At 44.6% G+C, this 14,315-nt stretch overlaps 1 protein-coding gene across 1 annotated transcript in view; it reads right to left on the reverse strand.

The window, feature by feature from the left end:
* Positions 1-14,315, reverse strand: part of stab1 (stabilin 1) — a 324,671-nt gene that overhangs the window by 96,812 nt on the left and 213,544 nt on the right. The window contains exons 42-45 of the mRNA XM_038812582.1: positions 12,009-12,134; positions 3,377-3,450; positions 2,849-2,923; positions 586-705 (exon numbers count right to left, since the gene is read on the reverse strand). Coding sequence (XP_038668510.1) covers positions 586-705; positions 2,849-2,923; positions 3,377-3,450; positions 12,009-12,134 — 395 coding nt within the window. The remainder of the gene's footprint in view (positions 1-585; positions 706-2,848; positions 2,924-3,376; positions 3,451-12,008; positions 12,135-14,315) is intronic.

Consider the following 14,315-nt stretch of genomic DNA (forward strand, 5'->3'; position numbering starts at 1 on the left):
AATGTGCATCTAAAGCCAGGGGGAAGCACAGGCGACTAATGAGTCACAGTATTTTTATGGCGGAGCACCCGGAGGAAACTTACGCAGATATGGGGAGAACGTGCAAACTCGATGCATACAGTCAGCCAAGGCCGGAATTGAACCTGGGTCCCGGGTGCTGTGAGGCAGTAGTGCTAACTATTGTGCCACTGTGCCGCTTGAACATCCACCACAAAACCCTGTTTGCCGTAAAAACTTCAACTACGTTCCTGAACATCGCATCATGGTGTCAACGGGCGACCAAGGTTCCTCTCTGCAACTTTCAACCTTCCTTTGTTCAGGTGAGAAGCAGGAAGCCGACAGTTGGATGAAGAGTACAGGGCATCAAATGAACATCTCATCTGAAGGAAGCTCTCTGACCATCATCACTGCTTCAGGACTGCGCTGCAGCACTGATACAGGATATAAAGAATTAAATAAACATAATTCTTAATTCTGTTTTATTTCCCTTCCTTTGTCTATTTATGATATGTTACATTAAATAAATATTGTTTTTGGAATAATAGGAGTTCAATTTTAAAGGCCTAAAATAACTTTGAATACTACCTGTGAAATTTTGCCTCGACAAGAAAGTCCAACCATAATATAGCCAGCCTTGCAGGTGCATTTTCTTGTTCCTGGTCCTGTTACTTGGCACTGGGAAAATGGGCCACAGCCCCCATTTTTCTTAAATTGAAGATGAAGGAAAAAGTTAGAACAGTTAAAAGTTTTAGATTTAACATCACTAATATCTTTTGGTCCAATCGCTCTAATATAAAGTTGATCAGGAGATAAAATAGCTAAAATTAGTCCACTGCATTGTAGTCTGAATATTCAAGCAACTTGCTTTCCTCTTTGTACTATTATCATAGATCATAGAATTTACAGTGCAGAAGGAGGCCATTTGGCCCATCGAGTCTGCACCGGCTCTTGGAAAGAGCACCCTACCCAAGGTCAACACCTCCACCCTATCCCCATAACCCAGTAACCGCACCCAACACTAAGGGCAATTTTGGACACTAAGGGCAATTTATCATGGCCAATCCACATAACCTGCACATCTTTGGACTGTGGGAGGAAACCGCAGCACCTGGAGGAAACCCACGCACACAAGGGGAGGACGTGCATACTCCGCACAGACAATGACCCAAGCCGGAATCGAACCTGGGACCCTGGAGCTGTGAAGCAATTGAGCTATCACAATGCTACCGTGCTGCCGTTAACTTACTTACACGCTTGTGCATTTATTGCATCATCATTGGGCGGGATTCTTCATCCCGCCCCACCAGAGACGCGCCCCCTGGATGCTTTGTCACCCCAGCCGGCCAATGGGGTTTCTCATTGTGGGCAGCCCCACGCCGTCGGAAACTTCCCGGGGTGCCGACGCAATGGAGAATCCCGACAGCAGAGAATCCAGCCCATTGTCTTTACAAATTCAGATACGAAAAGACCTCAATATGTAAATGGAAAATGGCTAAAATTATCCATGTTAACTTAAAATTTTAAAAATACTAACATAACTAAAGGACAATCAAAGCAAGTTTAGGTAAAAAATAGGTCTTAAAATAAAAATGCTTCAGCCCAGTACAGTGACAGATATATTTTCAGAAGCAGAAAGCTCCTTTACTAGTCAATTGTAATTGCCTCTGCATGAGGGGAAGCTTGGGCCCAACCATTTTGATAATAGATCCCAATTGCGAAGTGTGGGGCCAGTAAGCAAATCAAGCACATTTCAAATTGTAGCTCCCTCAAATTTAAGAAATTTAGCTTGGATTGCAAATTTTAAAAATATTTCTCAGTGAGATTAATTAATATGACTTCTATTAGATGTTGCACCCACCCACCTCACCTATTATGTATGCTTGGCTGAGAGCCCCAACTTCTATTAATTTAATTAAACAGGTGCATGGAAGAGAAAACATTGCCTGATTGAAAGCTCTTTTCCTTAGACCTATTTTGTTAATGGTCAATGTTTACACCAGATGAAGAGATATCAAGTGTTTATGGTTTCTGCTATTGATACTTTAAAAGTCGGGTTGTAGAAAGAGCAGTATTTTAAAGAAGGTTATGAAAGGCTGTTTTTTCAAGTTTTTTCACACATGCAATTGTTATCACAGAGTTGGTTCAGTACAGAATGCATACTGGACATTGAAGTGCTATGAGTTGACATGGAGTGTATGAGGGGCCATTGAAGGTGGATGGAGGGGCATGGGTTGGCATGATTTAGCCTGAAAGGGGATAAGGAGTGAGTGGAAACTGAGGGGATGTGACGGAAGAGGACTAGAGAGCCCAATATTGAACAAAAAACTGGAACAAAGTCCCAGAGAGCTGAAGGAGGCCTTTTAACCAGCCTGCCGTGGCACTCAACAGCGTCCAGAACTGCCACCAATCTGCATCTAGGGCAGTGGGCCTGACACCAACACTCACCTGCCTCTCCCCTCCTCTAAATTAAAATCATGTCTTTTGAGGCACCCTTTTCCCCAAGACTGCAGTGTCGATCTGTGAAATTTCCCTACTCCTGCTTCCTGCCTTAAAATGAAAATCCAGCCCTATTTCATAACTTTGACTTTGCAATTGGGTTGTGAAATGCCCATTTTTCCAGGTGATATGCAACCTACTTAAGTCCCAAAATATGGGGCAGGAAGCACGCTAAAAGTACATATTGGTAAGGACAAATAAGTGGCATCCTTTGCCCATACCTGGCTTAGGCATTAGGCTCTTTATATATGTAGATAAGGGGCCTAATGCCTGATTGAGGTTTCTGCTCCAAGATTGATTTCTGCAAAAGTGGGTGCTCTTGAATTTCTAGGCCTATAAGTTTGTTGCTAACCTTTTCGCAAAGGTTGACAGGTGCACAGGAATTTTTGCCATCTCCATCGTATCCAGGGAGACAATTACAGGCGACCTAGAATGAGGAACACATGAAAGAAAGGATGCACAGTATCATTAGAAATATTTATGTGGGTGTGGTCTGTTATTTTGTGTAGCATAATCCCAAACTGAGAATAACAAGCTCGAGTCTCAGGGTTACATTTTTCCTGGGCCCATCTGGCTGGACCTGGAAGTTTACTGAAGAATCCATTTAACACAGTTATCACATCGATCATAATGTACACACCCATCTTAACCCTTAATAGATGCAGCTGCCTTCAGAATTCAATTAACCTCGTCCATTGCTAAAATGCTTCTTTTGATTCTTGGCTTTCTGCTATTGACAACCCAGTTTTCAACTTTACTCAGCATTTTTTAAATTCTGGAGAAGTACAATAATGCTGGGAAAACAATGGCATAAAAATGTAAAGAGAAAAACAATATAAATTGGAACAGCCAGAAATATGTGTGGACCATTTTGCTTTACCTGATTTGGTCCTGTTTTAGTGCATTCTGCATTTTCATGACATCCACCATTTCCTTCTATACAGCCATCAATTTCTGATTTGGAATAAAATGCAATATTATGAGTTATTCAAGGAACAAACTGTGGTATAATTAGCAAATTCTTTCCACAGTCTATTCCTCTTTTGTCCATTGAATTTACTTTAGCTGGATAAAGAACTCACCAAGTTCATTATTCTATTTTACCTTTTCACATCACCTTCTCCTCTTTATGCTGTCATCACCAAAGCATCTTGTTGCCTTGCTCTATCAATCTCTGCCGCTGCCCATAAATCAATTATATGACTGTGCTCTAATCATAACAACAGTATTAGTCAAAGCAGGTGGAGCATGCAATACCTTGCTACCCCAACTTAGACTAGCAAAAAAAAACATTCATTCTTGTTTTGCATGTGGCTCCTTTAAGGGGGCGAGTTTCACTGACCATGTGACTGACGTGGGGCAATCTATAAACTCCTTTTGTTTACTACTGGAAGCCTCCATTGTATGGCCTGAGCCACCACACTGGCGATGAGGAAAATAAATTTAGATAACAGCCGAGTCGTCATGTATCAAGGGGGGAAACAAGGGATGGTTGAGAAAAATTCCAGCAAGAGTCGGAATCATTAAACCGTGAGTGGAAATGCCAATCTTTGGGAAACTAGACCCGCTTGACAAAGTGGTCGAGTAATGGAGTCAGTCTGTCGAATGTTTCGGTTTCTTCTTTACCACGAACAAGATCACAGGTGAGGACAAGCAAAAGGTGATCCTTCTGACAGTTTGCGAGCTCCAGACCTATAATTTGTTTCAGAACCTCAAGTCCCCGGAGGCACCCGACTCGAAAATCTTTGATCAGATAGGGAAATTGGTTAAAGAACATTACAACTCAAGGCCCTCGATTATCCTCCAACATTATAAGTTCAACTCTGCAGTGAGAGACAATGAAGTGATGTCTCAACCTTCATAGCCAGGCTTCACCATCTTGCTGAGCAATGTGAGTTTGGGACCGCACACAGCGACATGTTGTGGGATCTATAACCTCAATATTCAGAAGAAGCTTCGAATGGAGACCACAATTACGTTGGAAAAAGCAATGGAGATAGCTCAGGGGATGGAGTGTGCCGAAAAAGGCACCACTGAACTTCAAAGTGTGGCTGAAAGGGAGGCTAACCATGTATAGGGCGGTATGGCAGTGAGGTCAATGGTGGGTTCACCAGGCACAGCTCAGAGTCAGATATGGTCCTCGGGACAAGATCAGAATCCAAGGAGCGGGAATGAGTCAGCGCATAAAAATGAATCCAAGGTGCACTGCTACCATTGCGGGGAGGACCATCCCCAGGATACCTGCCATGTTCGGGAGTTTGTGCGTTTCCATTGTAGCCGAAGAGGGCACACTCAAGCATGTTTCTGTACAAGGCAAAGTGCGCCAATGCAAAAATGAACAGCAGCAGCAGTCCACAATGCACTGAACATAATGTAGAAAAGTTCTGGAGAAAGAATTTGATACATTGGTTGATGGCAGTCCAATTAAGTAAAACAGCTGATTGAAAAGTGTAAATGGTAGACCCCTTAATATGGAAGTCGACAACGGGGCTTTGGTGACTGTAATGGGTGAACAGACCTCCCAATATCTGCATGCAGGACCACAGGCTTTAAGCTTAAAGAATACTACAGCCAAACTTTCGACATACACCAGAGAGATTTTGAAAATCCTTGGAACAGCCAATATCTCAGTGGCCTACAGAGGGCAGGAGGCCAATCTGCCTTTGGTTTTCATGCAAGGACATATACCCAATCTGACGGGAAGAGATTGGTTGCAAAAGATTGGGTTCAACTGGTTGGAACTCTTCAAAATATCTGATGACGTCCTCCAAGATGTCTTGAGGAAGTATGAAGACGTTTTCTATGAATAATTGGAGTGAATTAAGGTTGTAAAAGCCAAGACAGATATGTCAATCTGGATTCAACAGCCAAGTTATTTAGAGCCAGGCCAGTGCCATGTGCATTGCATCAGAAGGTTTAAGCAGGGCTAAAGAGATTGGAAGGGCTGCAGAATATGAAATAGGTGCAGTTTCCAGAGTGGGCTGCACCGATTGTCCCTGTCCTTAAACCTTTCTGTAAAATAAATTTAGAGTATCTAATTATTTTTCTTTTCCAATTAAGAGGCAATTTAGTGTGGCCAATCCACCTAACCAGCACATCTATGGGTTGTGGGGTTGAAACTCACGCAGACATGGGGAGAACCCGGGTCCTCAGCACCATAGTCCCAGTGCTAACCACTGCGCCACGTGCCTTCCCTCCTGTCCTTAAACCTGATTGGTTGATAAGAATTTGTGGGGACTGTAAGATGACCATAAACAAGGCTGCCCAAGTGATCAGTATCCAATTCCCCGAATTAAACACATCTACGCTAAACTGGTGGGAGGCCTCACCTGTTCAGATTTGTACCTCAGTCATGCCTACCTGTAACTAGAGTTGGCTGAGGAGACTCAGAAGTTTGCTACAATAAAAGCCGACAAAGGCTTCTTCCAGTATACCTGACTGCTGTTCAGCCCCTCTTTAGCCTGCGTTAACTTCTAACGCACGATTGAAAATCTCCTTCAGGGCATTCCCATGGTGATAGTTTACCTTGAAGACGTGCTTGTCACCAGCACTACACTAGAAGAACATGGTCAGCCTACAGGAAGTATTAAAGAGTTTTTGTGATGCTGGAGTTCACCTAAAATGTGAAAAATGTACCTTCCAGGCCTCTGAAGAGACATACCTAGGAATCTGCATCAATGCAACAAGGTTGCACCCCTTGGAAGAAAAGATCATGGCCATTCGAGATGTCCATGCACCCACAAATGTCAGTGGGATTAAGCCCTTTCTTGGTTTGGCCAATTACTATGGAACGTTTATTTCAAATCTGGCCACAACATTTGCAGCATTGCACCTATGAATCAGCAGTGGCAATGAAAAGAGCCTCAAAAAGAAATCTTCCGAGTTGTGAAACAAGCATTACAGTCTTCTAATGTCTTGGTGCAGTTTGATCCGAGGAAACCAATAGTTCTGACATATGACACGTGTTCTCGCAGTATAGTGGTTGTTTTATCCCACGTAATGGGAGATGGTTGGGAACGCCTTATCGCCTTTGACTCAAGGTTCCTTTCTGAAGCAGAGCGATATGATGCCCAGATTGAGATGGAGGGCTTAGCGGTTAGTGGTTATATTCAGTGTGAAGAAATTCAACCAGTATGTGTATGTCAATGGTTCGATCTAGTGACTAATCACAAGCCATTGCTGGGCCTTTCAAGGGAAGACAAGCCCATATCGCCCAGAGCCTCAGCAAGGATGCAATGTTGGCCCCTGCTGTTGGTGGCTTACAACTATGTTTTTGGCCTGGGACAAAAAATGTAGATGCATTAAGTCACCTGCCCCTACGTAAGAGCATTCTGCTACCACCTTACCCCAGGAGATCATTCTAGCGCTCAATCCTGCAGCGGTTCAAGAAGGCAACTCACCACCATCTTCAGAAGGGAAAATAGGGCTGGGCAATAAATGCTGGTCTAACCAGTGACACCCACATCCCGTAAATTAATTTAAAAAAACTTCCTAGACACTTTGCCAGTATTCACAGGGCTCATCCACAGCTGGACTCAAAGATACTCTATTCTTTCAAAGGTCAGACGAATGATGCAAGAAGTCTGAACTGCTGAGGCCGTATTTCACTCATCAAGACAAGTTGACATGTGAAGACAGCGTGATTTTCTGGGGATGACAGGTGCAGCAATCTTTTCCACCTTCTGTCGCATTCACCCTTGGGAATGGCCTGGTTGCCCATGGACCAGAGACCACATGGATTATGCGGTCTCGTTTTTGAGCAAGATGTATTTGGTGTTGATAGATGCCCACTCAAAGTGTTATCGATCCAGGCGAAGGAGATTGATCTCACCCCAAGGGTTCCTCGGGAATCTGCACATTAAAGTGAGACATGCTGTCTTGCTTTAATAGGCAGATTTGTTAAATAGTGATCCCACCCATAATGGGTGGGCCATGTGTGGCATTAAATCACACCCTGTGACTTTTGTATATAGTTGTGCTGCTTTGTATTAAGGTACGCAAAGTGGGAGGGATGTCGGAGCATGGCCCCTTTAAGGGGGCGAGCTCCACTGACCACATGACTGCCCCGGGGCCAATTGCACAGGAGCGCCCAAATCCTGGCCAATGGGGAGTTTGCGCAGCACCCTGGGAGCAGGATCCTAGGCAGTGCTGGCCAAGGAGCTGATGAGTAAAGATCTGTATGTAGTGTTCTGTAGTAATCCACGGGAGGCAGGAGTTCCGTCACCACACCAATATTTATTTACAATAACGATATTACAGGAGCATCTACAAACAGTGCTGCTAGCAGTCCAGTCAACTTAAGACTGCCTCACAAAGCCTACACAGGTGATTATATGGGCCCCCTCAATGAGCTATCATTGAGGGAGCTCATACTCCAATTGGCCAACCAATAAAGCCAATTGGAGTTCATTACATGTTCGGTGCCTGTTATCCATCTGCCTTTGCCTTTCATCAATAACCTCCCTTTGTTTATTAATGGAAGCCTCACGTGTAAGTCTCGAGTTACCACAATTCAGCAGATCTTAAAGTTAACCTCCTGTGACATTGGTTATGGGTAAATCAAGACCTAGTGAATGGATTTTGATGTCTATGGTGGTCTTTAAGCAGTAACAGTGTAAGACAGGAAGATTACTGACACAATTAGGTGAATTTTAACTTCTATTGAAGTCTGGGTGTGCATTGGGAAAACAGAAGTATCAGCAACATGCTTGTTAGTGCCTTGTTAATGCAACAACTGCCTCTGATATCTGGATTCCCCAAACAGTGGCAGCAAGTGTAAAAAGGACATGTTGGGGAATACTTGAAGCATTGTGGATATGTTTGGCAAAGCCAGAACTTGCACTGATGAAATTGGAGTTTGCACTTTCTCCCGTGTCTGCGTGGGTTTCCTCCCACAACCCAAAGATGTGCAGATTAGGTAGATTGGCCACGCTAAAATTGCCCCTTACAGTCCAAAAGATTAGGTAGGGTTATTCGGTTACAGAGATAAGGTGGAGACGTGGGCTTACGTTGGATGGTCTTTAAGAGGGCTGTGCAGACTATCACCATGGGCTGTGCAGAACAAGAACACTGGATGTGGCAGAGGAGTTTGGTGCTTCACTCCTCATACACTAGCAGCAGGAGTTTTGTAACTTGACCGGGTAAGGAAAGGTGAGTGACATGCAACCTTCAAGTATAAACCCCTTTGCTCTGCTTTCTCCATCAGTCCTCAGACCAACAGAGTTTCACCCATTCTTCTTTCTTGAAGCATCTTTTCACATTCCCATCTGACCAGCCATCACTAATACCCACTTATATCCTCATCGCATAACCATGTCATACCCATCCTTCACAGTGACCCTCGACAAATGCTGTCTTTCGGCCCTCTCAAAATGTTCTTCAGCTTCCACCCTCAGGTCTTGTCTTTCACCCCTTGCGGAAGAGAGTACAGAACACCAGGGAGAGACGAAGCACCAGAGGTGGTCCTCTGGTCACTTCCATGCTCGGTGAAGGAGGCATTGGAGATAACTCGGGTCTTGGCATGTGTGCCCGATGGTGATGGGGAACTGTGTGTCTCCTAGCTACTCGGTGACAAAATTAAATATCACGCAGCCACAGGTCGGGCACTCTGAGAATGTATTGGCACAGGACTCATGTGCTCCCCCACCAGCTCAGATAAACAATACCTCGGTGTGATCCCAATACAGGCAATTGGTTTGTCACATGGTCAAGTGCATTTTACATGTGAACAAGAGCAGGTGATGGCGGCAGGAACAGCATTGGATAGTTCCCATGGGAGGGCACAGATCTCTCCGAGTTATGCTGAGATGGGCACAGATGCTGAGTCTTGAGGGCCACCAATAAAGAGGATTATTTTGCAGCAACAGAAGATGTGTGAGGTGCTAACTGCATTTCCAGTCATACTGCACAGCACAGGAGAAATATTGGAGGAATCTGCCTCTAATCTGTCTCTACCGTTAGTGCCGTTATGTCCCAGCACGTTGTTCTAATGTCTACTCTAAAGGATAGAGTGATGCTCTGCATGAAGCATCAGAGACAAGGGGTAACTGAGTGCCGCTGTCCTCACTGATGACTGGTATACTCAGACTGCCACCTTAAGCATGACTTCAATTCTAACTTTCCTGGGAATCAGTGCTTGGGCTCTCCATAGGCATCTTTAGAGGGCACCCTGTTTTCCCAAAGGTGTGACCACTGGCTCTGGCTAGTTTGAACATCTGAGGGGCACTCAAGGGCAATTAGGGATGAGTAATAAATGCCAGCGGTCGGGCGGCATGTGACGCAGTGGTTAGCACTGGGACTATGGCGCTGAGGACCCGGGTTCGAATCCCGACCCTGGGTCACTGTCCTTGTGGAGTTTGCACATTCTCCCCATGTCTGCGTGGGTTTCACCCCCACAACCCAAAGATGTGCTGGTTAGGTGGATTGGCCATGCTAAATTGCCCTTGGAAAAAAAAAATGCCAGCGGTGCCCATAACTCATGAACAAATAAAAGTAACAAACTGCCAAAAATATGTTTTTCCTGTTATCAGATCTTGCCATCCGACTCACCATGTGGTAATTCAGCATAGTCTGGGTTTGGCTAAGTGGCAGCAAACAGCTAGGATACGTTGGCATTGTTAAGGCAAGCGATTTTGCTCCTACACCTGCGACCGCTTTTTAAGTGAAAGTTAAAGACCCTGATAGTGTAGGGGTATGGGGGGGGGGGGGGGGGGGGGGGGGGGGGGACGTGGGAGTATGGTGTCAAAATAGAGGACCAGCCATGATCACACTGAATGGCAGAGCAGGCTTGAAGGGCTGAATGGCCTATTCCTGTTTCTTATATTCTATGTTTCTCTGCCTATTTTCACTAGATTGTGCAGCTCCATACTGCACACTCAGGAACTGTCCTGAAATTGTCCAAATGTATTTCTCATGGAACCCTTAAAAGATAAGGAAACTTCCATTTGAAACCTGGATTTGGACCAAAGTAAATCCCAGAAGTAAGAGAATCATGTTTTAAAAAACAACCACATAGTTCCTAGAGAATAGTTCTTCAAATCATCCTTTGTAGAATGTTGTCATCACCTCCACACTTACACAATGTCCACGAAAGTGCTGGTGATGAGTATCAGGATGCACTCTCAGAATGGGAAAATCTCAATTCAGTTTAAACGAATTGGGGCCCAAGTTTAAATCTTGAACATGAGAGATCAGTTTCGGCTCGAGGGAATCAGAATCAGAAACAGGTTTGCACCAGAAAGCAATGAATCAGAGGGCAAGTTCAGCAAGAGCAGGAAGCTAAGATCAGGGATAAGGCCCGTAACTCTGCAGCTGTGAGGACAGCACTTACTGAACTTGTCCTTGGAATTAGCCTGGCAGGAGGGAAGGCAATACAGCCACCCAGACAGCTTGGCAATTGAACATACAAAATTCCAAACACAAGGTCACCCCTAGACTCAAATTACACACCACCCAGTTAGCTGACAGCCATTAATCACTGGATATACCCATCTGGAGATCCCCCCAACTCCAAACTCCTATCACCATCAGACAGGAATGTTGTAAATAATTTAGAATATTTTAAGCAGTACTTCCTTATTCCAGTACCACCTGGCCCAGAACACAGCCGACCTACTTTTAAGTTAACCAAACTTATACACTATAATCTACAAATCCATAGTACAGTCAATTGCCAACTCAACATGCAAGCATGTGGAGGTGAAGGTGTAGTAGTATTGCCACTGATCTAGTAATCCAGAGACAGTTGTAATGCTCTTGGGCTCTGGGGGTTCAAATCCCACTACAACAGGTGGTGATTTGAATCCAATAAACACTGGAATTAAAAATCTATTGTTGTCCATGATTGGCGTACAAACCCATCTGGTTCAAGGAAGGAAACCTGCCACCCTTACCTGGTCTGGTCTACAGGTGACTCCTAAATCCACAGCAATGTGGTTGACTCTTAAATGGTCCAGCAAGCCAGTCGGGTCAAGGAATAAATGTTGGCCGAGCCAGTGATGTCCACATCACATAAATCAATAAAAACATTGTAGTGGACTCTTAATATATAGAATCAGTCATGGGAGCTACTCATAGATATTTTGTGTGGCTCACTATCTAACCAATCACGCACAGTTTTTTAATATCCTTTCTATGTTTATTATGATCATTTTCAACTTGTCACCAGGCCCATTATAGAGATTGTCAAATTATTGAGAGCAGCTTATCCCCAACACTCAGGTGCTGATTAAAATCCACCCCCATTGTGCTGTAAACAACAAACACCAGGGATAGTTTTATGGATGAATAATTTTGCCAACGAGGGAGTCTTAGCCCATCCATACCATACACAGTTGGAAAATGTAATGAGCAGGCAGAATGCACGAGAACATGTATGTTCCTCCATCTTGTTCTTTATTCAAAGCAATCAGACTTGAAATTAAATTTAAATAAAGAGGAAGCCGCTGAGTTTGGAAAATATGACCAGAATACTGAATTCTCTGCTTTTCACCATGTCTGATTTTCATGCTCACCTAAACAGATTAGCCCATCCCCAGTGTAACCTTCACGACAAGTGCACGTCCTCTCTCCTGCAGAAACATTGGTGCAGTTGGAGTACACCGAACAGCCGCCATTATTAACCTCACAGAGGTTGATTTCTGTAAACAGAAAAATGGAAATTGACTCAAATTATGACTTATTCCTCTGAACCGTCTGATTTTCAGACACAGAAAATAAACCACCGTTTTCTGATTTTGTTATCTGTCAAATAAAATAAAAAATTCTCGCGGATAACACCGTACTAACATGGCATATCTTTCCATGGTGCTTCCTTGTCTTAATAATAATAATCTTTTATTGTCACAAGTCTGAAGTTACTGTGAAAAGCCCCTAGTGCCATTTTGGCTTTAGTGCCATTAATCAAAAGGTTTCATGAACAAAGCATGGGGATATGACAATTTCTTATTATTGTGTAATAAAGTATTAAGGGCCAAAGAGAGAGATCCCATGTTTTGAATGTGAGGCTTTATAAGATGGTTATGTTTTAAACAGTCTCTTCAATTTAAGCTATAGTGGAATATTAAGAGGAGCAGGTGTTAGAAATGTTACAGCACAGGAGGCCGTTCAGCCCATCTTTTCCATGCCAGCCCAAGGACACCAGGCACCCTTTCTAATTCCACCATCCTGCACTCAGTTCATAACCCTGTAGCTTACAGCACTAAAGGTGCCTATCTAGGTACATTTTAAAAGAGTTTAGGGTCTCTGCCTTCACCACCAATTCGGGCAGTGAATTCCAGACTCCCACTCTCCTCTGCGTAAAGAGATTTTTCCTCATATCCCCTCTACACCTTCTGCTACTTATCTTGAATCTATATCTCCTGGTTTTGAATTCTCCACCAAGGCAACAATTTTATCCTGGCCAACCTATCTCTTCCTCTTATAATTGTGATCTACTATGTGTTCTCCCTGATGTAAAACCAGTGAGGCCTGGTTACCATGGAGTACAGGATGCTCATCAAGTGCTATTGAAATGCATGAGCCAGGTTTAGCACCTAAAAACAAAGAAAGAGGTAGGGTGTATTTCAGCAACCCTGTTGCACCCAGCACAGATCTGGGCACAACAGGTGAATTGCGCATGTGCCCCAAATCGGGGTGTGAAACCTTACGCGAGTCAGTCGCCTCGCTCCGCCTGATGTGATCTGATCTCACCTTCATTGGGCAAGATCCAGATCTGAATATTTAAATATGCCGCCCAGACGCCGGATTCACCCAGTGCCCGTGACTCACCGGCCACGCTAGAGAGACCTAGCCAGACCACTGGAGACCCCCGGGTGGCTGGGTACAGGACAAGGTGGCACCCTGGAACTCTCCCTTGCACCTGGGCACCATGGCACTGCCAGACAGGAATTGCCCACCTAGCACAGCCACCCTGGCACCACCAGGATTTTTGGGTGTCACTGCAAGGGTATCAGGCTGCCCAGGTGCCAGGTTGGCACAGTCAGTGGTCACGCCTTGGCAAGTAGAGGGGGGGGGGGGGGGGGGGGAGAGTGAGGGGGGTTTCTGAGGCCTCCCCAAAGTTGGTGGGGTAAGTGGGGGTTAAAACAGAATGGGGGACCTGAAAGGGGGTGGGGGAAAGATCAGGGCTGCCAGACAAATGGCGCCCCGATCTGCGAGGAACCTTTCCTGTTGGCAAGGATCGTAGCGTCCTTGTTATTGTACGCTTACTGGCTGCAATTTTACGGCTTCTCCTATCAGCGGGATCTTCTGGGACAACCAAAGTCAATGGCGTTTTGAATGGCATGCCGCATTTTGTGGCTCCATCCTCATCACGACAGAGCTATAAAATTCCACCCCCTGTGTCAGAGATTTGGATAGAGAAAGTGAGTGTTCTGTAGGGAGAGAGAAAGAGCAGCTGCTGTGATCAGTGGAAGGAAAAAGGTTGCGTTCACTGTTGGCTAATGGACAGAATGTGGGTGAGATGACGTTCTCTGGTCAAAGAGCTGGAACACATGGAAATAAAAGGATAGATTTGTCCTAAATAAAAGCAAATTATTGCGGATGCTGGAATCTGAAACCAAAGGGAAAATGCTGGAAAATCTCAGCAGGTCTGGCAGCATCTGGACTCAAACGTTTGCTACTTTCTCTTCCTACAGATGCTGCCAGACCTGCTGAGATTTTCCAGCTTTTTCTCTTGGATAAATTTGTCCTGTTGTGACCAGGGAAGGAATCATCGGAATGAGGTTCTGGATTTCTCAAAGACTGAGGGAAAGGGTCACTGGATGTTACTACTAAGCGAAACGGGGAGTAGTGAGCCTATTGGAGCTGAAAGTAATCTTGCA

Source organism: Scyliorhinus canicula, chromosome 11 (assembly GCF_902713615.1).
Source record: "Scyliorhinus canicula chromosome 11, sScyCan1.1, whole genome shotgun sequence".
In the NCBI taxonomy this organism is placed as follows: Eukaryota; Metazoa; Chordata; class Chondrichthyes; order Carcharhiniformes; family Scyliorhinidae; genus Scyliorhinus; species Scyliorhinus canicula.